A 26,126-nucleotide genomic window follows, 5' to 3' on the forward strand; every position below is an offset into this window, starting at 1 on the left:
CTGTGCAGCGTCATCACAAACGGACGTCGCTTCACGTGACGCTCCGGAGGAAAGGACGTCCCATTGCTCTTAAAACTCATTTCCCTGCTTCTCGTGGTTTCCTTGCGTCCCTCCATGCTTCCCTGGTGGGAGGGACTAAACGCAGGGAAACGACGCAAGTGAGGGAAGCAAGGATTTCATTTAATCGACCTGAGAAGCAGCCTATGCATGGAACACACGTTCCTGTGGTATGTGGGAATAAGGCAGTGTTCTACCAGTAGATGGCGCACATGTGTCACGGTGGCACCTGGAGTTTATTTTAGATTATTCATTTGGAAAGGTAAAAAAATATTTGAAAATGTGTATATATTTATTGCAGGATGTTAACTAATCAATTCGTCTGCTTTTTCTACTATGACACGTACATCTTATTTTGGAGTGCAGGTCTTAAATGGAAAGATGTATTTACTTCCGAAATCCGAATCAACTAATTTTTTATTACAGGAATTATACGGAAAGCATTAGGGCCACATGAGAAACACATTTTGGGATGTGAAAAAACCTTAGTCACAGAATACTGATATTAAAGTGAGAAGTCATTAATAGGCCCATGAATAGGCCTATTATAATAGGCCTACATCAAATCAAGTTTTATTTATATAGCACATTTATAAACGATTTTTGGTCGAGCCAAAGTGCTGTACATAGCCTATACATAGCCTTAATCCATCAAGCTTGAAAACACAACGTTTCATTATTAGATTTGTATTACAAAATAACTCAAATGAAAGCAAAAGTAGCCTATACCAATTAAAGCATACACGGTGACGTAGGCCTATGCCTACATCTAAAAAGTTGTTTGTAGCTGGAGATCCACGGGGTCAATGGGAGGACCCGTTCCTTTATGTTCAGGAGCCCCTGCTCCAGGTAATCTGATCCCAGGTACAGGAGTGAGACACAGAGGTAACACACCCAGTTTCCCCCCGCCCCGTCAGAGCGGCAGCCTCACTGGACCTGTGTGTCGGATCAAGTGTGTGAAGAAACCAGCAGCTTGTCATCATCGTTTAGAGTCGCAGTCTTTGGTTTTCACTCACGGATACTCGTTGTTTCTCACAGTCAGTATACTGATCTGTGCGCAAACGTAGCAACCCGCTTGGATACCTGTCGCCATGGGAGGAAGACGCAGAGGCGCACATGACGAAAACTACTCCTTTGTCAGTCCAGTCGTCAAGTACCTACTGTTCTTGTTCAATTTAATATTCTGGGTGAGTTTATTATGCTATTAAACACAGGGGGTCACACAGATCCCAACACATGAAAGCTGTATTTATTCTCTCCTCAGCGCGCAGGTGAATCACGGTATTTCTTGGCACAACATATTTGCTCCATTAGGTTAACTACTTATTAAAAAGCAGTTTTAACCAGAGTTAAACTACCTCTCTCGCGATTTCAAAGTGTCAGATCTGCACTTCTTTATTTATTTGAACACAAGGGTGAAGGGTTTTGTTTGCTGCGATTTGAGCATCCACTGCTCAGTTAGTTGTTCATTAATCCTGGGGTTTAGGAAAAGTGAAACAGTGTCCAGAAAAGAGGGGAAAGGAAGTCAACATGCAAAGCTGAAACAGGAACACAGGAATACACACACACACACTGTGTTTTCTGCTTGGTACTGTGTATAATAAGGAATATATCATTAGATTTGTGTAACCACACTGTGATATCTCAAAAACAATGTTCACACCACTTGAAGTCAGTTCACACGTCTGCTGTGGTTTATGATCAGGTTAGTTTCTGTTCATAAAATAAGTTAACTTCCTGTCTAGCAGATTTCCGAATAAGATGTATTTTTCCATTTCAAACCAGCCTCAGTGAACACAGCAGGCGATGACATTGATTGCATCATTTGCTATCATTTAAACTGTCTTATTATGCTAAAGTGTTTCCCTCAATAGGATGTTATTCATTGTATGACTGGGTCTTTTTTAAAGGAAATAATTCAGCAGGCTGTCAACAAACCAAAGTTCATTTGGGGGGGGGTTCAGTGTCAGGGCTGTACCATAAGGAGATTTCTGATTTACAGCATTTTTTAATCAGATCTGATGTTGCAGATTTAACTTGTTGGGGTTTAGTGCAGTCCGTTTCTGCTGTTTAAGCAAAACAATGCTGTAGGAATGTGGAGAAATGTCGTTGAATTTAAACATATTTACCTCTTTTGACAACAAGCTCAAACAAGACACTTTACGTTTTGTTTACATGTTAATATCTGAGAAATCTTGAGCTTTTCTACATGTTCTTCTACATTTCCAACAGCGTCTAAGTGTGTATGAGCTGTGTCCATGACTTCTCTGGCCATGTACAAACAGGAAAAGGCTTTGTAAAAACTTGAAGCTCTTCATCATGGAATGTGTTGTTGTCATTTCTGTTGCCTCGGGCCGCAATTGGCTCAGTGTAGGACACACCAAAGAAAAGAGCATGGCTCCCTTTACTGTAGAAATGTCGAAAGTCCACAGTTTGTCATAATCCTGGTGATCAGCTGGTACCATGAAGATTAACCCAATAAGGGAATCAGTTGTGTAACCAACGCGAGTGTGGGATTTAGTCGCCTATAAGCATAACATTTCACCAACTGTCACATTGCAACAACAAAAAACCTCTAGCTTCAGGCCTCATGTACTAATCTTTACATAAGGGGCAGAAAACTCTCTTTGCCCTCCCCCCCCAAGAAGGAGCAGTGTTTGTTGTACCTGGATCCATTTCACTCGGGGGGGGGGGGGGGGGGGGGGGGGGGGGGGGGGGGAGTTCTGAGGGCTCTCTTTTATTCTATTGAGACTGAGAGGAGCGCTGAGTGTGCTTCTGGAGGATTAGATTTGATACAGCCTCTGACTCATGTATATCTGATGTGTGTTCAGGTGCCACTCCCTGGACAAGTAACAACATAGACATGATTATTTACACACTGTTCTGTGTGGTTTCACCCTATTGTACCCCATAGCATTATTTCAATATGTGAGTATAAATACTATGTGTTCTCTCTTCTCCTCAGGTAATCTCCCTGGTGATGGTAGCTATCGGCGTGTACGCCCGCATGATGAAACATGCAGGTAGAGGATTCTTCAGTGATAGAGCATACAGTCTGTTTCATGTTTAGTGGGTTAGGATGGGGCTTTTGTTTTGGCTTTGTGCTCACTGCTTCCACCAGCAACACAGCATTTACAAGACTGAGCGTTTTGTTGAAGATTTTATAAAAGAAATTCAATTCAGCAGTGGAAGAGCCAGAGGTAGACGTGTTAAAGCACTTCCTTAAATGTTTCCTGTTCTGATTAAATAAAGTTCATTAAGAAAAAGAAGCTCCCTCACATCAATCTGAGCCCCTCTCTTCTCCTCCTCAGAGGCCGCTCTGCGGTGTCTGTCGGTGGACCCCGCTGTAATGCTGCTGGTGGTGGGGGTCCTCATGTTCATCCTCACCTTCTGTGGCTGTGTGGGCTCGCTGCGAGAAAACATCTGCCTCCTGCAGACGGTGAGTCTCCGCTAAAGATGAAATCAGTGCAGAGTCATGCTGTTTAGGGAATGCTGTCAGATTCAAGCTCAGTCCCATGAGCTGACAGCTCCTCTCAACAGTATGTTACATGGCACAGGGTTTGTGCCTTGCATGTACAGTCTTTGCACTTTTATAAAGAAAATGACTCTTTGCAACAGTTAAGATTATTTTATTTTGAAATCCATTTTAAAACAGCCTTTAGGTAGCAGAGTTTGACCATGTTTTTCTATTGTTATTCTCTTTGTATTTAGAGGTGTGTTTTCTCTGCATGCAAGTAGAAGTGGCAACAACTAGCAGCAGGATCTCATGGAAGCGGTTCTCTAAATAATGAACCCAAACAGAATCATTCCTCCAGACCTCTGTGTTACGGTGTGCAGGAAGCAGGACCCAAATGCAGATTTAAGTGACAAAATAATTCCTTTATTTCAAGGCTACAAATCTCCAGACAGAACAGAACACTCACCGCAGTTTACTCACAACACAAGACAACCCGACAAAGAGAGACAGAAAACCCAGAACTTAAATACACCCAGGACTAATCACATAAACACGAGACAGGTGAGGAGGGAGGAGAAAACACAGAGGTACCAGGTGAACACAATCGGGGAGGGAAACAGACAGAAAGCAAACAGGCAGGAAACGGGGGTGAACACCTTACAAAATAAAACAGGAAACCCAAAGATAGAAAAAGACAAGAAAAACACCAACACAGACAGATCCTAACAGTACCCCCCCCTCAAGAGACGGATCCCAGACGTCCCAAAAAAAATCCAAAACCCCAAGCAGGGTGGGTGGAGGGGGTCAGGAGGACGGGACTGAACTGACCTCCCAGGGGCACGGCAGAGGACCAGGAAGGGGTCTCGGGCGGACGGCCCGGGGGCAAGGCAGAGTCCAAAAAGGGGAATTCGGGCGGACGGCCCGGGGTCAAGGCAGAGGACCAGGAAGGGGTCTCGGGGCGAACGGCCCGGGGGCAAGGCAGAGTCCAAAAAGGGGGACTCGGGCGGACGGCCCGGGGGCAAGACAGAGTCCAAGGTGAGGACCATGGAGGGGCGAAGGCAGCGGCAGGAAGAGTCAGGGGGCCGGGCCCGAGGGTGAAGGCAACGGCAGGAAGAGTCAGTGGACCGGGCCCGAGGGCGAGGACCGCGGCACTCAGGGGGCCGGGCTCGAGGGGCGAAGACCGCGGCTCTCAGGGGGCCGGGCTCGAGGGCGAAGACCGCGACTCTCAGGGGGCCGGGCTCGAGGGCGAAGACCGGACAGCTCCGGAGGCCGGGCAGGAGCTGGTGTCGACCGGACAGGATCCGGAGCCGGTGGGACAGGTGTCTGCAAGATTCCCCACGGAAGAGGACCAGGAGTTGGAAGGACCCCCGGCAGAAGCGCAGTTGGCGGGACCCCCAACGGGACAGGACATAGGGTTGGCAGGACCCCCGGCAGGAGGGCAGTCGGCGGGACCCCCAACGGGACAGGACACAGGATTGGCAGGACCCCCGGCAGGAGCGCAGTCGGTGGGACCTCCAACGGGACAGGACATAGGGTTGGCAGGACCCCCGACAGAAGAGCAGTCTGCGGGACCTCCAACGGGACAAGACATGGAGTTGGCAGGACCCCCGGCAGAAGAGTAGTCTGCTGGACCTCCAACGGGACAAAGCATGGAGTTGGCAGGACCCCCGGCAGAAGAGTAGTCTGCAGGACCTCCAACGGCACAGGACCAGGAGTTGGCAGGACACCCGGCAGAAGCGCAGTCGGCGGGACCCCAACGGCACAGGACATGGGGTTGGCAGGACCCCCGGCAGAAGAGTAGTCTGCGGGACCTCCAACGGCACAGGACATGGGGTTGGCAGGACCCCTGGCAGAAGAGCAGTCTGTGGGACCTCCAACGGCACAGGACATGGAGCTGGCAGGACCCCCGGCAGGAGAGTAGACGGCGGGACCTCCAAGGGGACAGGACAAAGGGTTGGCAGGACCCCCGGCAGGAGAGTAGTCGGCGGGGCCTCCAACGGCACAGGACAAAGGGTTGGCAGGACCCCCGGCAGAAGAGTAGTCGGCGGGACCTCCAACGAAACAAGGAGCTGGCAGGACCCCTGGCAGGAGAGTAGACGGCGGGACCTCCAAGGGGACAGGACAAAGGGTTGGCAGGACCCCCGGCAGGAGAGTAGTCGGCGGGACCTCCAATGGGACAGTACATGGATTGGTAGGACCCCCGGCAGAGGAGTAGTTGACGGGGCCTCCAACGGGACAGTACTTGGAGTTGGCAGGACCCCCAGCGGAACCTCCAACGGACCAGGACATTGGGTCGGGACTTGAGACGTGACTCAAGGGGGAACTCGAGAGGGGAACCAAGGGGGAACTCGAGAGGGGACTCGAGAGGAGACTCGAGAGGCGAACTAGAGAGGGGACTCCTGAGGGGACCAGAGGAGGAACCAGAGGAGGAACTAGAGGAGGGAACTCGAGAGGGGACTTGAGAGGGGAACTAGAGAGGGGACTCGAGGAGGGACTAGTGGAGGGACTAAAGGAGAGACTAGAGGAGAGACTAGAGGAGGGAACTGGAGAGGGAACTGGAGAGGGGACTCGAGAGGGAACTGGAGAGGGGACTCGAGAGGGAACTTGAGAGGGAACTGGAGATGGGTCTAGAGAAGTGACCTGAGGAGGGACTAGGGAAAGGACTAGAGAAGGGAACTCGAGAGGGGACTCGAGAGGGGAACTAGAGAGGGGACTCGAGGAGGGACTAGAGGAGGGACTAAAGGAGTGGACTGGAGAGGGGACTGGAGATGGGACAAGAGATGGGACTAGAGATGGGATTAGAGATGAGACAAGGGAATTGACTAGAGGAGGGACTTGAGTAGGGACTAGAGAAGGGACTAGAGAGGGGACTAGAGGAGGGACTTGAGATTGAACTCGAGAGGTGACTCGAGAAGAGACTAGAGAAGGAACTTGAGAGGAAACTGGAGAGGGGACTAGAGAGGTGACTAAAGGGGAAACTGGAGAAGGGACTAGGGAAGTGACTAGAGGAGGTACTTGAGAAAGGACTTGAGAAAGGAATTGAGTAGGGACTAGAGAAGGGACTAGGAAAGTGACCTGAGGAGGAACTAGAGAAGGGACTATGGCAGCTGGGGCCAGAACTGGGGCTGAAACCATGGCTGCTGGGGTCTGTACTAGGTCTGGAACCATGGCCAGAAACATGGCTGCTGGGGCCTGTACTGGGGCTGTAACCATGGCTGCTGGGGGCTGAACTGGTTCTGGAACCCTGGCCCTTTGGGCTCGTGCTGCCAACCTGGCCTTGCGACTCCTTCCTTTAGGAGCCGTTTGGAGGCTCCGTGGACCTCCAAAGGCCAGACGAGTACCAGCTAATGGCTCCTGGACAGTAGCAAACACTGGGTGAGAAGCAGGGGCTGACGCCAGACGGACCACACCAATGCGTGTGGTATCAAAACGGGAGTTGGGAGGCCTGGGGCTGTCAGGCAGGGGATAACACACCGTGAGAAAATCCAAAATCCTGCCCGATAAGAACTTAACCAAGCCTGGCTTCTCCATCGTAATCCGGCGTGCCTCTGCCAGAACAGCCTCTCGCTGCTGAACCTTGGACGCTCCCAACCATCGATACGAGCAGTCATCCAAAGCAAAGGAAAACTCCAATAGCTCCTGCTCAAAGGGATCTTCTGGGCCCATATTTGTGGTCGGGTTGTAATGTTACGGTGTGCAGGAAGCAGGACCCAAATGCAGATTTAAGTGACAAAATAATTCCTTTATTTCAAGGCTACAAATCTCCAGACAGAACAGAACACTCACCGCAGTTTACTCACAACACAACCCGACAAAGAGAGACAGAAAACCCAGAACTTAAATACACCCAGGACTAATCACATAAACACGAGACAGGTGAGGAGGGAGGAGAAAACACAGAGGTACCAGGTGAACACAATCGGGGAGAGAAACAGACAGAAAGCAAACAGGCAGGAAACGGGGGTGAACACATTACATTACATTACATTACATTACATTGCATTTAGCTGACGCTTTTATCCAAAGCGACTTACAATAAGTACATTCGACCAGGAAGACACAACCTTGAAGAAAACAGAATCATATAAGTATATCAGGTTTCATAGAGCCAAACATTTCAAGTGCTACTCAACTGGCTTTAGGTAATCCAGTCCTTTATTAGTATAAAAGTGCTTCGTTAATCGTTCTAACGCTCGAAGTGGAGTCGAAAGAGATGAGTTTTCAGTTTGCGCCGGAAGATGTGCAAGCTATCTGCCGTCCTGATGTCAATGGGGAGCTCATTCCACCATCTTGGAGCCAGGATAGCAAACCCACGTGTTTTCGCCGATGGGAACTTGGGTCCCCCTCGCAGCGAGGGCACAACGAGTCATTTGGCTGATGCAGAGCGTAGTGCACGCGCTGGGGTGTACGGTTTAACCATGTCCTGGATGTAGGAAGGGCCAGATCCATTCGCAGCACGGTAAGCAAGTACCAGTGTCTTGAAGTGGATTCTAGCAGTTACCGGAAGCCAGTGAAGGGAGCGGAGGAGCGGAGTGGTGTGGGAGAATTTAGGAAGGTTGAAAACCAGACGAGCCGCTGCATTCTGGATGAGCTGCAGAGGTCGGATGGCACATGCAGGTAGACCAGCCAGGAGGGAGTTGCAGTAGTCTAGGCGTGAGATGACGAGAGCCTGGACCAGAACCTGAGTCGCTTTCTGAGTCAGCTGGGGACGTATCTTCCTGATGTTGTAAAGCGTGTATCTGCAGCAGCGGGTTGTAGCAGCGATGTTTGCAGTGAAGGACATGTTGTTATCTAGGGTCACACCCAGATTCCTTGCAGTCTGAGTCCGGGAAACAACTGAGGTGCCGATGTTGATTGTCAGGTCAAGAGTTGGACAATCTTTTCCCGGGAGGAAGAGCAGCTCAGTCTTGTCAAGGTTGAGCTTGAGGTGGTGAGCAGACATCCACTGAGAGATGTCAGCTAGACAAGCAGAGATGCGTGCGACGACCTGGGTCTCTGAGCGGGGAAAGGACAGAATTAATTGGGTGTCGTCAGCGTAGCAGTGGTAAGAAAAACCATGCGGGCTAATGACTGATCCGAGCGAGTTTGTGTACAAGGAGAAGAGGAGGGGACCAAGAACAGAGCCCTGAGGGACCCCCGTAGTTAATTGACAAGGGTCGGACTCAGACCCTCTCCAAGTCACCCTGTAGGTACGGTCTTTCAGGTATGAGGTGAGGAGGGAAAGTGCAGAGTCTGAAACTCCAAGTTTTTGGAGAGTGCGAAGGAGGATCTGATGATTCACCGTGTCGAATGCAGCAGACAGGTCCAACAGGATGATGACAGAGGAGAGGGATGCAGTTTTGGCAGTGTGCAGTTCCTCCGTGACAGCAATGAGAGCAGTTTCTGTGGAGTGACCTGCCTTGAAACCAGACTGGTGCGGATCCAGAAGGTTGTTCTGATTGAGATAACAGGAGAGTTGTTTAAAGACAGCGCGTTCAAGTGATTTAGACAGGAACGGGAGGAGAGAGACAGGCCTGTAGTTTATAACATCAGACGGGTTGAGAGTGGGTTTCTTTAGGAGAGGGTTTACTCTTGCCTCCTTGAGACTGTTTGGAAAGTGACCAGAAGTTAGAGAAGTGTTGATGAAATGGGTGAGAAACGGTAGAATATCAGGAGCGATAGTCTGAAGGAGGTTTGAAGGGATAGGGTCCAGAGGACAGGTGGTAGGGCGGGCAGAGGTAATGAGGGTAAGAACCTCACTTGGAGAGAGAGGGGAAAAGGAGGTTAGTGTGTTGGTGGAAGGAAGGTCTGGTGACCCAGCAGTGAGTAAAGGTGAGTCAGAAAAAGAAGAGCAAATATCATTAACCTTTTTTTCAAAGTGGGTAACAAAGTCGCTTGACAGAAGTGAGGAGGGGGGAGGAGCTTTTGGAGGGTCCAAGAGGGTGGAGAAGATGGAAAATAGTTTTTTAGGATTGGAATAGGAAGATTGGATCTTATCTTGAAAGAAAGTGCTTTTTGCCTGAGAGATCGAAGCAGAGAAAGAGGAGAGGAGAGCCTGATAGGTTAGGAGGTCGTCACGGTGTTTGGATTTCCACCATTTCCGCTCTGCTGCCCTAAGGACGGTTCTATTAGCACGCAGTGCATCATTTAGCCAGGGAGCCGGGGGGGACTGACGAGCCTGCCGAGATGTCAGAGGACAGAGCGAGTCCAGAGTGGATGAGAGAGTAGAGAGGAGAGTTTCTGCAGCAGAGTTTGGAGGCAGTAGTTGGAACGAATCAGAGGAAGGGAGGGCTGAGAGCACCGACGAGGCAAAGGTAGAGGGAGAGAGGGAGCGAAGGTTACGGCGGACAAGTGTAGGATGGGAAGAGATTAGTTTGTTATGTTTGGAAAGGGATAGAGAGAATGAAATGAAGAAGTGATCGGATGTGTGGAGCGGGTTTACAGAGAGGTTAGAAGTAGCGCAGTTCCTTGAGAATATGAGATCAAGGACATTGCCAGCTTTATGAGTCGGTGGGGACGGAGAGAGTGAGAAAGCAAAGGCGGTTAACAGAGATGTTAGTTCGTCTATCTTCCCCATCTGGAGGTTGAAGTCTCCGAGAAGTACAGCGGGAGGGCCAGTTTCAGGGATGTGTGAGAGGAGATGATCTAATTCCTCCAAGAAGTCCCCCAAGGCGCCTGGTGGACGGTAGAGAACAACAATGGTTAACTGTATAGGATGGGTTACTGTGACGGCATGGAACTCAAAGGTGGAAGGAGTAAAGTTAGGTAGCTTGAAGAGGGAAAAGCTCCATTTGGGAGAGAGCAGGAGACCAGTGCCACCTCCTCTGCCAGTGGGTCTGGGTGTATGGGAGAAGGAATATGCAGTGGAGAGAGCTGCTGGGGTGGATGTGTTGGATGGAGTAATCCAGGTCTCAGTGAGAGCAAGGAAATCCAGAGACTGCAGGGAGGTGTAGCCAGAGATGAAGTCAGCCTTAGGAACAGCTGACTGGCAGTTCCACAGGCCACCTGAAACTAGATGTTGGATCTCAGTGGAGCACGTGGGATAGACGAGAGCAGGCCGGTTATATCGATTACGAGATACACGGGGCCAGTGATAATTGCGAGAAGACACATGAACAGGAATGGAGAAAATACACATGATTATAGCATGAGGGGCTAAACAACAAAATTAAAAATTAAAAACACCAACGATACTTAGCTCAATCAAAGTAGGATTTGCCTCCTCTTTGCCTCCCTCGTGACTCCTGTAGGACTCTAATGTCTTTGTCAGTCTTACTCCTGTAGGACTCTAATGTCTTTGTCAGTCTTACTCCTGTAGGACTCTAATGTCTTTGTCAGTCTTAGCCTGTCTGCCGCTGAAGCTGACGCTCCAGGAAAGAGCTACCCGAAATGGACGCCTGATTGCTCAGTTCTCACAGCTGAAGTTAATTAGTTAACTATCTACAGCTGATGGGCGACAATAGACTGGCCCTGCCTATGTTAATAATGCAGGCTTGAGTGCTGAGAGCTGTAAAGCAGGTTTCGCCTGAGCAGATCTGAGATTTAAAATCTCTCAAAAGCGATTTAGCCGTTTAAGCTACAGTAACAATTATACAGAGTCGAATAAATGAAACCGAGAAGTCTAATTAACCAAGAATATAACTTAATATTATATATATATATATATAATATTATATATTAACTGCGTCAATAGGTAATGTTGTCACCGGGTCCAGATGCAACACCTTACAAAATAAAACAGGAAACCCAAAGATAGAAAAAGACAAGAAAAACACCAACACAGACAGATCCTAACACTCTGACCCTCCCTCTCTTGTTTCCCCCCAGTTCTGCATCTGTCTGACGGTGATCTTCCTGCTGCAGCTGGTTGCCGGGGTCCTGGGCTTCGTCTTCGCCGATAAGGTGATGAAACAAACCTGAGAGTAATGTAAGCTTGAATGTAGGGCCACAACTGTTTAACACTGTCAGCAAAATACCATTCTTGTTTCTCTCTAACTCACGCGAGAATAGCACAATGTGCCGTGAGTTTGGATTTCAAAATGAAAGACTATTAATCTTACACACAAGAAGTATTGCAACAAGAAATTATTTTTAGCCTTAGAAAAATACAAATGACGAATGATAAACATGTAAAAGGTTACACTTACAGAGATCGATTGTTTTATTTAACAAACTGTAAACATTGTCAAACCCATCATGAACAGTGAATGTTCATTTCTGTAATCAACATTCTTTATAGCTATTCTTTAACTAAATACATCACACGTTTTAGATACATCATAGAATAAAGATTCATAAAATAAATGTCAAATATAGTAATGTAATGTGTGGAGGCCTGCCTCCAAAAAGGGGCTTCATTTATTTATTGACTATTTATTTGGGTTGAGTTTGTTTTATTGAATGTCCTTTTAAGAAGAAGAAGAAGAAGAAGAAGAAGAAGAAGAAGAAGAAGAAGAAGAAGAAGAAGAAGAAGAAGAAACACTTTATTAATCCCTTAATTAACTCCCTCTGGGAACACAGTAATGATAGCCTTTGCAGACCCTTTACATGCACAACAACCTATAGAACACACTACAGGAAAGGGAAACCCCCAACATGCGTAATAGGGCCTCTTTAAACAAGAAGATTGGATTACTTGTCATAGAGTACTCAGCCTGTGAAGGCAGTTGTACAATGTCTCTAGAGGGACTCTAAATAACCTCTGTGATGTCGTTAGGGGGATCACAGACTGGGTCTGAGACTTCAACAGAAAGCCTGGCACAAAGAGTTTGGAGAACAACTTTAATTTTGTCATAAACACTCAAAAACACAAACGTTCTAACATTTCCCATGCGGTTAGTTCTAGGCAGGGTTGCATGAAGTTGTAACTTTACATATTTTAGAGGACTAGCATCTCTATAGTTCAATAGAAATATTCATATAAAATAGAAGGTGGACTAAAATCCAATAAAAAAAGAGCTGCGCTCTACTATGGTATTCTGCATTGATTTTGACTCACTGGGTCACATGACATAAAACTCGAGATTTTTCTATAGAAAATGCTGAATTTTTATAAAAATATTTGTATTAAATAGATTTTCTTTTTTTGTACTCCTGCTAAGGCTCGGAATAGAGTGACTGTGATGATCAACGATGCCATGGTCCACTACAGAGACGACATTGACCTGCAGAACCTCATAGACTTTGGTCAGAAAGAGGTAAGGGTGCAGTTCAAACATGTAGGTCATCAGTGTTTAGTCATTGTAAATACCAACAGCAAATATACAAAAATCAGGATGTCTCCTGCATATGATGTGTGTATGTGTCCTCAGTTTGGCTGCTGTGGGGGCGTGACGTACAGCGACTGGTCCCAGAACATCTACTTCAGCTGCGAGCCGGACAACCGCAGCAGAGAGCGCTGCTCCGTGCCCTTCTCCTGCTGCGTCCTCAACAAGGACGAGGTCATCTGAACACCACTCTGCTGAGCCCTTTATCTGTTGCTTTGTGTTTATTATTATTCATGTAATAACTGTGTGTGTACTTGAGCAGAACGTGATCAACACCATGTGTGGCCAAGGCATGCAAGAGATGGAGTACACTGAGGCTGGAAACCATATCCACGTCAACGGCTGCATTGACAAACTGGTGGACTGGATCCACAGCAACCTGTTCCTCCTGGGAGGGGTCGCCCTGGGACTGGCCATTCCACAGGTAGCACACACACACACACACACACGCACACACACACATGCGCACACACACACACACACACACACACACACACACACACACACACACACACACACACACACACACACATACACACACACACTCAAGTCTTAAATAGGAGAGACTCATGTTGTGTGCTCTGTTCTTCAGCTGGTCGGCATCCTCCTGTCTCAGATTCTGATCAGCCAGATCAAAGACCAGATCGAGCTGCAGAACTACAACCTGAAGCACCGCTCCGACCCGTGGAGATGACCCAGACTGGATCAGTCCAGATTCTGGTGATCGGCACCAGAACCACCTGAAACCCTTTTTTTCCGTGGCAGCTTGGATTATGCATCCAGTATCATTGCTTTAACTTAAAAACATGTGACTAATATTGAGCCAGCATGTGGACAAGCCATTACTATTGGCCAGGATGTGGAGGTTAGTACACACAGAGGAGACGAAAGGAGAAACTGGACTCTGCCGCCACCTGCTGGACACAAACCAAGCTGGAATTTAGCAAACTTTTTGATGGCACCAAACAGAGGCAGGGGGAGTATTTGGTGATCAGGGTCTTGTTGACAGGATTATTTTAAACCTGAGAACGGCACTCAGTATAATATTTCACTTTTTATCAGTGGGAGTTAATTGTTATTGTCTTTGTTGTTGAATCCACTGCGAATGCTAACTGACTGAAAAGGGAATCACATTTTTCCACATATTGATTTTGTATATTTTTTCTAAATCTGTGTCATGCATCAGATATTTGGTCCAGGTTGTTTTAATGAATGTTGCTTTGTAGTTGAAATATCTGTGAAGAGAACAAAGCTTCGCCTCCTTACAATACTTTCACAAGCTTATGTGTTAAACAGCGTGTCTCAAAGTGCCTTTTACCCATGATACCAAATCACACTTTTTTACTTAACATACAAAATATTTTTATTTGGTCATTTAATGTAACAGTAATGTTTGCATCAAAGGTCTGACGCTTCATAATAAAGTGGCCATGTTAGGTTGTCCTGCAGAGACCCTACTCTTCACATGATTTCATTTCCTTCTCACGTTTAGCCAGCTGCAGAGCCACTGGATTTCATCTCAACATGCTGCCATTATAAGAACATATCTGCCAAATAACAGGCTTTTAACAAAGTTCATATTCTGTTCATAAGGCATCATTTCAATCCTGTTCTGATCTATTGCTTTTTCTTTTCCTTTTTGAATAATTGTCAATGAAAATACAAAAGTAAATGGGAATTCCCATTTCCCCACTAAAGAAAACAGTTGTAAATGCCTCCAGTGTTGCTGTGTTGGTGTGGTCACTAGAAAATGCCAAATTTGTGTTTTCTGACCAATCAGTGAGCAGAGCATGGTTGAGGTTCTCTTTGTGTCTGTGGAAATCATACACAGCGGTTTATATCAGTTTGTATTCTCTTGTTATGATGTGATACCCATGTGATAGTTCTTTACAAGTAAGAGCTGTCCTTTAACTGAAGACATTTCACTTCGTCCACCAGGGAAGCTCCAGCTAAAGGTTTCATGTATCTGTGAAGAAGCAACACACCCTCTCATCTCCGTCTCTGCCTGGCAAATGAAATCCTGAGTTGCGAGGCATTCCCAGCTTGAAACCTGACGCCTGTAATCTTTGGGAGCAGAAACAGTCCTGCATGTTTTACAGCCTTTGACGCAAGTCCACAATCTAAACATGACATTTCTGTGTTAGTTTAAAGCTGCAGTAACTCTCCGTGCTGTGACTCACCCTGAGGCCCGAGACACACTCTGCTGTACCTCTGATGCTGCTGAGGAGTACAACTACATTTCGTGTGACACTTTAGATAGAAGTTTGTAACGTTACAGCAGTTTATGAATGTAGCAGTCTCTTACAATAATGTTTTGGTGTGGGTGTGTGTGTGGGGGGGGGTGTGAGTGAGAGAGAGAGAGTGTGTGTGTTGGCTCGGCCCGCACTCTGTGTGTGGTCCCTGGTTTCTGCCTCTGACTCACTCAGGCAGCCATGTTGCTGTGGTCTTCATGGAGGCCCAGACACACACACACACACACACACACACACACACACACACACACACACACACACACACACACAGAGAGGAGGGAGCAGAGTTAACCCAGTTTTACTCACAGAACACCAGGAGAGAAACAAAGCATCTGCAGGCATGCAAATACCACAAGTGCACTGTCCAATTAATGCGCTAACCCCAGAGCAGCACCATGCTGGAGATTAACGAGCTGCTTTTAGTCGTATAATAAAAAAATGGCATATTTAAACATATGTACAAATTACATTCATTAAAGCACCTGAAATTAATAATGTGAGCGAGTTTGAGCTTGAGTTTTTGAGCTTATATTTGCCGTTTTGCTGTTTTTTAAGATCCCTTCAGCCCCTTAGCCAGGAGAGGAAGCTCAGTCCATCATGCATGTCCCAAAGGAAAGTCACTTAATGGCAGGTTATTAACTGTGTCCCTCACTCCTGTGCACACTACTGTCATACACATGTGACCATTCAAAACTTCATCTCAATCCATGTGTTATTCAATCAATCAAAGTGTATTAATATCGCCCAATATCACATATTTTACATTTGACTCAGGGGGCTTTACAGTTTATACAGTATACATTATTAACACATTATTCATCAAGTCGAAGACATTTTGACTGTCATTATCTAAGAGCAGACAGCCACCCATTTAAATCTAATTTAGTATAATGCATACCAGGTATGTTATCCCTGACAGATGTGCAGCATCAGTACACATCAAAATCAGAATACATTTCATCCCACAGAGGGGACATTTGTTGAGTATCTGTTGTTGTTATTATTGTTTAATATGTGTCTAATACATATGCTGCCCATAATGTAATTATATATAATAATACCTTACTTCAAAGTATATGCAATACGTATTTTATTATAATATAATAATGTAATAAATATACAATTATAATACTCCTTTATATGTATTTCATTCAAAGGTCGTGGAAAGTTATGTTATACATTTTTAATATTCTATAATGTTCACCACTACTGTAGTATACCCTTTGTATATGTATTCTAGAAGAGCTGAAGACCACCCAGGGGTCCTTAGGGTACATTTTAGATTGACTCCCTGAGAGTTGGCACAAGTTGACCAGTTTTTCATCTATTTCAGAACAAACTGAGATGCAGATCGGATGGGGGCTCTGGGTTGTTTTGGGGGTCCTTGAGATGAGAAACGTTTTGAGAAGGCCTGCCATAAGGCACATTCTTCCTCTTGCGGAGGGGGATGGGAGGGGAAGTGTTGTTGCTCCGTCTCTCCCCCACCATGTGCATACCAGAGACTTTAACCTGCAGACACCGACCCGCAGCTCGGGAACACACACAGAGACCCTCCTCACACTGCATCAGGGGAAACACACTCATTGGGACACGTAGAGAGATGTAGCTTCAATTATCATCTTATTTTTCTGCCATCTTAAAGAAGGGGGGCTCCGGAGAAGGGGGTGGTGCATCAGAGCCAGAGATCCTATTACACATCCAGACTTTTCATGGCAAGTTTTTTGGAAGTGGGGGAGGGCGATCCTGCAACTTTGTCGGCCTGATGTCTGTTTAATACCCATCCTAAAAGCTTCAAATGAATACTTTATATGGTTTTGAGGCGATGATGCGGTTGTTCTACAGCTGAGGGCACTTTCTGGAGCCGATCGGATCTGGATAATGAAGGAATCCCGGAGGATCCAGCGGGGATCGGCCGAGAACTGCAGGATACAAAAGTTTGGGAGGACTGGGAACAAACTTTGAAACGCCCTGCAGATCTCCTTCATAATGCCGAGTTTGGAAACGTATTCGAAATCTAAAGAAGACAAGTTGATCTCCGGGTTTCTTTAGATAAAATTGAATCATTTAATCGGTTTTGCACGGCTCGTTCTCGGCCCCCAAGATGTCCTCCCGGGCTCGGAGCCCCATTGTTGGGTTTTGCGGGATGCTGTGCGTCTGGGTTGCCTGGCTCTCAGGCTGCGGGGCGGTGTTGTCTCCAAACGGGACCATATTTGAGGACCACTGCAAGAAAACCTCGACCTGTGAGGCTCTGAAATACAACACATGTCTGGGGTCGCCTCTGCCGTACACACACACTTCTCTGGTCCTGGCCGAGGACTCCAGCACCCAAGAAGAGGCTTTTGAGAAGCTGGCCATGTGGTCCGGTGAGATCCAGGGTTCATCTGTTCAATAAACACCAACATATACTCCATCTGATGTGAATACTTTAGAGTGTGGGAGAGGAGTGATCATCATCCTGTGATCCAATTAGAAAACTGTACTCTTGGATGTATGTTAGTTGTAGCCTACTATGATAGATTAAATGTCAAAAATATATTGGGTTATTATGAATAGCTATCTAACTTACTTGTTTTGAAAGTGATCAATACGATGTGTAATTTCACAAAAAATCCATTGTGAACTAACATTAACCAGGTCAATTCTAAAAATCAAATGACAATAAAAACCTGGCCCTCAGGCTTTTATTTTGGAGCAATTAATACATACATATATCAGTTTCACTACATAGGAAAAGTCAGTGTTGTGTACCTGGTTTGTAAGTGCTAATAATGTTAATTGTTATGACAAAGGACTGTGATGAGGGGTCTCAGAGGGGAGAGAGCCCCAACAGGAAATTAAGGGGTAAAAGCCATTAAAGACAACAAAAGGAATCACTCATAGGTGCTAGAGAGCTAACAATGGAAGAGTGTCACCAATAAAAGGGTTTTAGATATTCTGCTTCACATTCATATGCTCTCTCTAATGACCTGTCAGACCCAGGCCCCCGCCTCTCAGGGTCAGGGGTCCCATCCACCCATACCTTTTTGTGTTGTTGGATATGGTTTATTATGGCTCCTGTGTAATGTAAACACAATAGCAGCATACATAATAGCACACATGGGAGGGATAAGAAGTCATAATTTTCTTTAACAACCCCACAAAATTCCCCTTAACCCAGTCTCAATTAATAGTTTCATTGGCTTAAGGACGATTATCCTGCTAATACAGATTTTCACACAAAATTGTCACTACATTTTTAGCAGCTGGATGATAAGGTGTTAGTTGTCTAAACGGTATGTTGATTTGGCTGATTAATCAAGTTAAACCATGTCTTATTACACAATAGATAGTTAGATTATGTGAATCAAGGTGATTAAATTATGATCAAACTGATATATTCTTGGCCCTGCCACATTTTTCTATTCATGTGTTTGTGCTTATCATCACCGTCATGAGTCTGATAAGTGTAGCAGATTATCGTACACATCTCATAATTTATTTCAATGTTTGTAAGACTGTTGTTCCATCCCACAGGTCTGCGTAACGCTCCTCGCTGCTGGACGGTCATCCAGCCGCTGCTCTGTGCCGTCTACATGCCCAAATGTGAGAACGGTCGAGTGGAGCTGCCCAGTAAGAGCCTGTGTCTGGCCACACGCCGGCCCTGCAGCATCGTGGACCAGGAGAGGGGCTGGCCCAGCTTCCTCACCTGTGACAAGTTCCCAGTGGGCTGCTCGGTAAGCTTCGTTGTAATGAAATGTATTGATGCTGAGGGTCAGAGGTCAACGTTGCACTAGGATCTCACCTTCTCCTCTGTGTGCAGAACGAGGTGCAGAAGCTGAAGTTCAACATGTCGAGCCGCTGTGAAGCCCCCCTGGTGAAGACGGACATCCAGTCCAGCTGGTACAAGGACGTGGAGGGCTGCGGGATCCAGTGTGACAACCCCCTGTTCACCGAGGAGGAGCACAACGACATGCACGCTTACATCGCATACTTCGGCACCATCACCCTCCTCTGCACCTTCTTCACCCTGGTGAGGCACAACTACACTACCCATGATGCTTGTTTTTCCTTATAGGGAAAGAGATTATGCATTTTCTTTTGCATGGAAATCAGAATCAGAATACTGGGGGGAAAGGCTTACGTGACAGTTTCTCCATTTAAAAATTGAATAAGTTAAAGGTTTTGAAAAAAGTGAAAGAAACATATTTACGTTAACACAATAAGTTAAAATAAGAATGTGAAATCAGAAGATACAAATACATTGAATATAATTAAAATATCTATACAATATGAAGTTAAAGTAAAAATGTGCACATTGTACTTTAACATATTATATTTAATTATATTAGATGCAACTTTATTGTCATTGCACAAGGTACAAATACATTTATTTTTGCAAAAGTGCCAAGAGTAGATTACAGCATCGTCACATATTAAGTTACAGTATCAGAGTTGGTGCATCTGTAAGGAAAGATACAGTCAAGTTGTACAAATATAAAATCATTATTTACAGATAAGATGCAAGTTCTAAAACATATTAAAACAAGGTGCCGGGTTTAGGCATGTGTAAGTGAAATACAGTTGTGACAAATATTAAACACAGATGTAAATATGTGCACAAAGCAGAGTAAGGTCCCTGAGTGTGAGGCGCTGTGGGTAGAAGCCCCAGGAGTGTGAAAGGGAAATGTGGAAGTAGAAAACAAAGATGACCGTTTTTAAAGAGAAGCCTTCAAATATCCAGATGTTTCTCTGGTATAACCGTCTTCTCCTCCGTTTCAGCTCACGTTTCTTGCCGACTGGAAGAACTCCAACCGTTACCCAGCCGTCATTCTGTTCTACATCAACGCCTGCTTCTTTGTGGGCAGTATCGGCTGGCTGGCCCAGTTCCTGGATGGAGCGCGGGAAGAGATTGTGTGCAAGAGCGACAACACCATGCGCCTCGGGGAGCCCTCGTAAGTCACACACCAGCTGAGATTAAACATCCTTCCCAAATACAGAAACTGAACCCTAAACTCGTGTTTGGCTACAGGTCTTCAGAGACGCTGTCCTGTGTCACCATCTTCATCATTGTGTACTACTCCCTGATGTCGGGTGTGATTTGGTTCGTCATGCTGACCTATGCCTGGCACACGTCCTTCAAAGCCCTGGGCACCACCCAGCAGCCGCTGTCCGGCAGAACCTCCTACTTCCACATGGTCACCTGGTCGGTCCCCTTCATCCTCACTGTGGCCATCCTGGCTATCGCTGAGGTGTGTGGGAGACCTTTTCATTATAAGATCTGACTTCCAGCCCTGCGAAAAGCTTTGATTTAAATCTCATGTCTCTGATGTGTTTTCTACAGGTGGATGGAGACTCGGTGAGTGGGATCTGTTTTGTAGGCTACAAAAACTACAAATACCGCGCTGGGTTTGTGCTGGCCCCCATTGGAGTTGTGCTTGTTGTCGGCGGTTACTTCCTTATTCGGGGTGAGACTCATTGACCATCCTTTGAAAAGCAATTTTAGCCCTTTTTTTCACATCCTTCAAAACTCTGTGAGCTCCAGAAGTGCTCCTCAAAAAATCATCGATCAACACCAAATCATTATTCATTTTTTTCCTTCCAGGTGTCATGACTTTGTTTTCCATTAAGAGTAACCACCCAGGACTGCTGAGTGAGAAAGCTGCCAGCAAAATCAACGAGACGATGCTGAGGCTGGGTATGTTCTCTCATCTGATGCCATACACTCTACAGTGGGGACCTGAGAAATATTATATATACTATATAAATGTATCATTTAGAGTTGGAACGTGGATCAAACTAAGTATTGAAGAAAGTCAATGTTTCAGTTGAGGAACAAGAACATTTCTACTCTCCTTTTACCCAATATTCAATGTATTCCAAGTTACGGTATGAATGCCATTGGGGGAAGTGCCTGGTATCTTTCATCTGATATATTGCTCTATTTCTCTTTTTCAGGTATATTTGGATTCCTGGCTTTTGGCTTTGTTTTCATCACCTTCGGCTGCCACTTCTACGATTTCTTTAACCAGGCTGAATGGGAGAGGAGCTTTAGAGAATATGTGCTGTAAGTTTGACTGACTTTATTTCTTAATCGAGTTTATTTCCAGGTACGTTACAAGGAATTTGCTTTGGTGTATGATGCTGCAAACACAACATGAGCAAACAAGTAGTAAGTAAAAGTAAAAAATCTGTGATGGTGTTGCCTCACACCTGCACACAGAGATCCACAGACCGAGCTGAGACCCCAGACCGCTCACCCAGCTCTCAGCGGTGAATGCAGCCTCTTTCCCCGCAGTGTTGACACTGGCTGTAGTGGAAATAAGCCTAAAAAATGTAAACCGTTCTCTTCCGCCCTGACGTGTAAAAGGCTTTCTTATTTGCCAGATCCAGCATTTGAATGTGCTTCTCAGTCCTACGTCTCAGAGGTGTAGAAGCACATGTTGGAGGCAGAGACTGACCATCCCTCTCTATGTTTTCAACAGGTGTGAAGCCAACGTGACAATCGCCTCTCAGACCAACAAGCCCATCCCAGAATGCACCATTAAGAACCGGCCCAGCCTGATGGTGGAGAAAATCAACCTGTTCGCCATGTTTGGGACGGGAATCGCTATGAGTACCTGGGTCTGGACCAAGGCCACCATCCTCATCTGGAAACGGACCTGGTTCAAGTAAGCAAACATTGAGAAAGTGAAATGTAACATGGTGTTGCTGCTTCTCGAATACTATGTTCCAATCTCTCTTTAAGTCTCTTCTCATTGCTTGTGTTCACATCATGTCTACAGGCCTGTCCACGTCCATATATGGTTTTAAAAATATGTGAATCAGCCTGGGAAAAGTCTAATCTCTAAGCATCTAGACATGTACTAACCAAGCCAAGCTGCCCCGCCAAACATCCTGAGAAACTGGGGATTTTCACCCTGACTATTTCAAATAATGGAGGCATTAATTCAGTCAAATCCTCCCAGTGTGTGCTAGTGTGTTGGTTTTTATGTGCAGCGCTAATCCTTGTAAACACAGCTCACAAGGGCGCACTGTGACTTGGAGTGTATTCACAGGAATTCATTCCCTTCTTGCTTTGAAAAAAACAACAATAATTCAACTTCTTTATTGTTTCCCTTAGTGGCTTAAGACTGTGTCATCGTGATGTGTCTGAAATCACAAATGTCCCATGACTGCTGATGGCATTAAGTGTGTCATCCTCAGTCTCTCTTTCTGAACCTGCCTTATGTTGCTGTGTCAGGATCCTTGGCCGCAGTGACGATGAACCCAAGAGGATCAAGAAGAGCAAGATGATCGCCAAGGCCTTTGCTCTGAGGAAGGAGCTCCACAAGGACCCCGAGAAGGAGCTGTCCTTCAGCATGCACACCGTGTCCCATGAAGGACCCGTGGGTGAGTGTTTCAGTGGAGTCATTCAAAATATCTCGGATCATAAACTGGGAATATTGTCTGCTATTAAAGTAATCCAGTGGAAGCACTGTCTGGTGATGTTTGCATACTTCCACCTTGTGGTTGATAGCCAAAACTGCAAAGCATCTGATCTAGATTGTTAGGGGAGTATTTATTTAGTTCAAAGCCGTTTTAACACCTTTCTTCTTCTGGAAAGCAACATTTTAGTTTTCAATGGACAACAAAATGCCTCTCAATTCTATTTGACTGGAACAGCTTTGCTAATTAGTAGATATTTTAAAACTCAGGCACGTAAGAAACATATCTTTGTGGATAGATACTACTGTAGGTAGGCTAAGTGATAAAGTGTTTTTTTTATTGGGTCAACTACCTCTCTAAGTTTGAGTGTGTAATGAAATGCCGCCGTGTGCTGATGTAGAGAATCTCTGTGTGTTATTTATCTTTCAATTGTGCCCTGAAAAGATTTTCCGTTAGCTTCTCTGTGGTGTAGAAGCTCCACAGTCAGGGACAACTGTTATGTCTGTAGCTAAGACCTGCATGACACATGCCTCTGCTGGTGTAAGCTGTGAGGCTGCTGCGGCTGCCCTGATTGTTTAGCTTGGAGCCGTTCAGAGCTATAGAGGCACTGTGGGGGGGGATGGGGGGCATTAAGCACATGTTGGTTTCAAAGTTGTCCTCAGTTGTCTTTAAATGTAGAGTTGTGGTTTGTCTTTTCTCATTCATAGCTGGAATCAATTTTGAGCTAAATGAGCCGTCAAACGACATGTCATCAGCTTGGGCGCAGCATGTGACCAAGATGGTGGCCAGGCGAGGGGCCATCCTGCCTCAGGACATCTCTGTCACTCCCACTGGCACCCCGGGTGAGAGCAGGAGGCCATGACTCTGAATTTACATCAACCCCTCTCCTACTTTATGCACTTTTTCCTTTCATCTTCTTTATCAGAGGACTTCCTTTCACAGACTTATGCTCCGTTATGTCTTTACAGTGCCGCCTCCGGACGAGAGGAACCGGCTGTGGATGGTGGAGGCTGAGATTTCACCTGAGATGATAAAAAGGAAAAAGAAGAAGAAGAAGAGGAGGAAGGAGGTGCGCCCGGCGGAGGAGGCGGTGGACCCCCAGGCCTATCAGCAGCGTGAGTTTGGGCGCAGCTCCGTGCCTCGCCTGCCCAAACTGCCCTGCCACCCCAGCCTGGTGGCCAACCTGCGGGAGCACCAGAGGATGGAGGAGGAGGTCCTGCCAGGGTCCTACCCAGACCCCCTGTACTATGAGGAGAGGTCCCCCTACCAGCCCTACCGGAGCTGTCGGAACAACTATGGCCGCAGCCTGCTCTCCAACCCTCTGACCTTCGACGACCGCCCGGAGGATCTGGGTCTCGGCCCGCGCTGCACCCCCTCAGTCTCCACCTGGCAGCCTAGTGGACCCTCCCGTTACCCCGGAGACATGGATCTCACAGACGGGCTGTCGGAGAGGTTGGCCCACGTGGCTCGGGTACCGGGGGGCCGAAGGGTCAGCTACGGACCCATTCACTCCAGAACTAATTTAATGGAGGCGGAGCTTATGGATGCTGACTCTGACTTCTGAGAGCTTTGTGGTACACAGACAAGTAATCTTCACAAAGTGCTGGATACTTTAAACTCCTTACTAAAGTGCACCTAATCCCCAGAGGTGGAACTAAGCCGTCAGTTATTTCTTACTTCATCTTTCTTTTTAGAAGACAAAGGGAAAAGTGAAAATATGTTGTGAATAAGTTAATGAAAAGATTATTTTTTATACTTTATGTTTGTCCAATGAAATTTCAAAAGCAACTCCGTGATGACAAGGCGAGTGAGGCAGCTAAACTTTATGTGGCTTGAAACATTTTGTTCTGAAACTGGTACCAGACAGCGCTGTCTGTGACCACATGAACCCGGGCAGGGGGCAACTCACTGTTGGATTTACCAGTGAGGACATTTGGAGATAAAGGCATTGGATACAACTTTTGAAAGTCTACCCTTTGATGGTGTTATAATCATTTCTACTGCCCAAGGGAGGGCAGTAAAACCGCACTCATACAGAAGACCATACAGGTAATACATGCTACAGGATACTTGCAAATACTGTTAACCAAGGTCTTCTTTTGTGCTACATTTGTATTATCTTAAATCTTTTCTCTTTCCACCACTATTTAGCCATTAAATGCTTGTGTTCGTGTGCAGTTCATTTGAGGTACTAACATATATCTCCCTTTCCCTGTTAATACTAATATCACTAAAATGACATACACACACTCACACAGAAGCCATGAGTACTGAAATAAATGATTAAATGTGTATAAGATGTGACATTTAGGGCGCACAGATTCACATTGTGAAGATAAACTTCCTCCATTGAACTAACATCTGCAAAGTTACATGATTTAGTTTTAATAATAATTTAAAATGTAACCAGATAGCAGACATTAAGTTACTGAGCTAAAATATCAACATATTATTTGTAGATGCTCTGTTGCCTGGTGCAATAAACCAACATTAGCTTATTTTATTTACCTGAATGGAATGGCTGACTTTTTCTCAATGAGTCCTTCTTGTATATTTCACTTAAAGTGTTATTTTGTTTCACTACAGTATTTTTACTTGAGTTAATCTGTTGTACATACTTAATATAAACTGGGCTTCACAACTGTGCCACTTTCTTTAGCTCAGTTGAAAATCTTTCATGTGAATTATTTTAGACTACACAGGGCTTAGGAGACACGTATTTCTCCTGAATGCTTCTTTTTTTCAGCGTCTCTCTTTCTAAATGTGTGTTCTGTAAATAGGCTGTTCATAGATTTCGCAATAAGGGTATTATTTGTACAGATTGATGTATCCGATCACTTGATTACTCTGCTGATATGGTAAATAAAAAGGGAAGAGTATGCTATAAAAATATGTCACTGTACTTGCTGTAACCAAAACTTCACTTAGTTTTACACTCAATATGGATACATGATGCTAAAGTAGACAGTGGTAGCTGGTGCTAAATAGTTTGTCTAATGTAATGTCTAGTTGTTCATGTAAGATGTGTATGTTAGAGAATTATTTATGTCATCAGTAGATACCATACTGCTATGAATTAGACGATATAGGGAGTTTGGCAACAAAATGAAGCACAGCTGATGTCCACCTAAAAAGAGAAAAGATTGGTAATGTTTAAATAAAGATCAGTTTGGAAATTATGTTTTATGCCTTGAAAGATTTGGTTTTGGTAAGCTGTCAAGAAGACGTAGGCCTCGTGTTTATTCTTGTTTAGTTTCCCAACTCTGTGTAAAAAGGTACTGTCAGTTTGTGCAGCTGTACGTTTCTGTTTTGATATGTAAATAAAAGTAACCCTACACTCATCTGTGTGATTTGACGTGTTGCCACACCATGCACAGGAGCCACAGTTTGTGCAGAAAGGTTTTCACAGAGGTCCTTTTTATTCGACAGCTCAAAGATAGAAAAAAAGGTTTTGTTCTAGAGACCGCCTAGGGATGAGATCACACCATCAACAACGCTAAAACCAGCCTGGGGCGACAAGTGGGGGGCCACCACTTCCATCCCATTAGTTATTTATATTTGCTTAAAAAGTTGCTCATATTTGTATACAAAATAATGTGTTCATATGATGTATTACACAGGGTTGGAAGGGTTACTTCAAAAATCTATTCCGTTACAATTATTAGTATAACAATTTTAACCAGCAACCCTAGTTAAGTATCAAAATATAAA

At 45.5% G+C, this 26,126-nt stretch overlaps 2 protein-coding genes across 2 annotated transcripts; both read left to right on the top strand.

Moving 5' to 3' along the window:
- The first annotated feature begins 949 nt into the window (after positions 1-949).
- Positions 950-15,511, top strand: tspan33a (tetraspanin 33a). Its single transcript, XM_034200849.1, has 8 exons — positions 950-1,244; positions 3,023-3,080; positions 3,369-3,496; positions 11,321-11,395; positions 12,595-12,690; positions 12,805-12,933; positions 13,022-13,183; positions 13,352-15,511. Exons 1-8 carry the CDS (start codon positions 1,149-1,151, stop codon positions 13,451-13,453), a joined length of 846 nt encoding a protein of 281 aa, XP_034056740.1. The 5' UTR covers positions 950-1,148; the 3' UTR covers positions 13,454-15,511.
- A 1,601-nt stretch (positions 15,512-17,112) lies between these two features.
- On the top strand, positions 17,113-25,756 carry smo (smoothened, frizzled class receptor). Its single transcript, XM_034200848.1, has 12 exons — positions 17,113-17,374; positions 18,525-18,724; positions 18,811-19,020; positions 19,770-19,942; positions 20,020-20,239; positions 20,332-20,455; positions 20,593-20,685; positions 20,946-21,054; positions 21,473-21,658; positions 22,231-22,379; positions 23,123-23,257; positions 23,384-25,756. Exons 1-12 carry the CDS (start codon positions 17,113-17,115, stop codon positions 23,977-23,979), a joined length of 2,457 nt encoding a protein of 818 aa, XP_034056739.1. The 3' UTR covers positions 23,980-25,756.
- The last annotated feature ends 370 nt before the right edge of the window (positions 25,757-26,126 follow it).

Source organism: Gymnodraco acuticeps, unplaced genomic scaffold (genome assembly GCF_902827175.1).
Source record: "Gymnodraco acuticeps unplaced genomic scaffold, fGymAcu1.1, whole genome shotgun sequence".
Taxonomy (NCBI): domain Eukaryota; kingdom Metazoa; phylum Chordata; class Actinopteri; order Perciformes; family Bathydraconidae; genus Gymnodraco; species Gymnodraco acuticeps.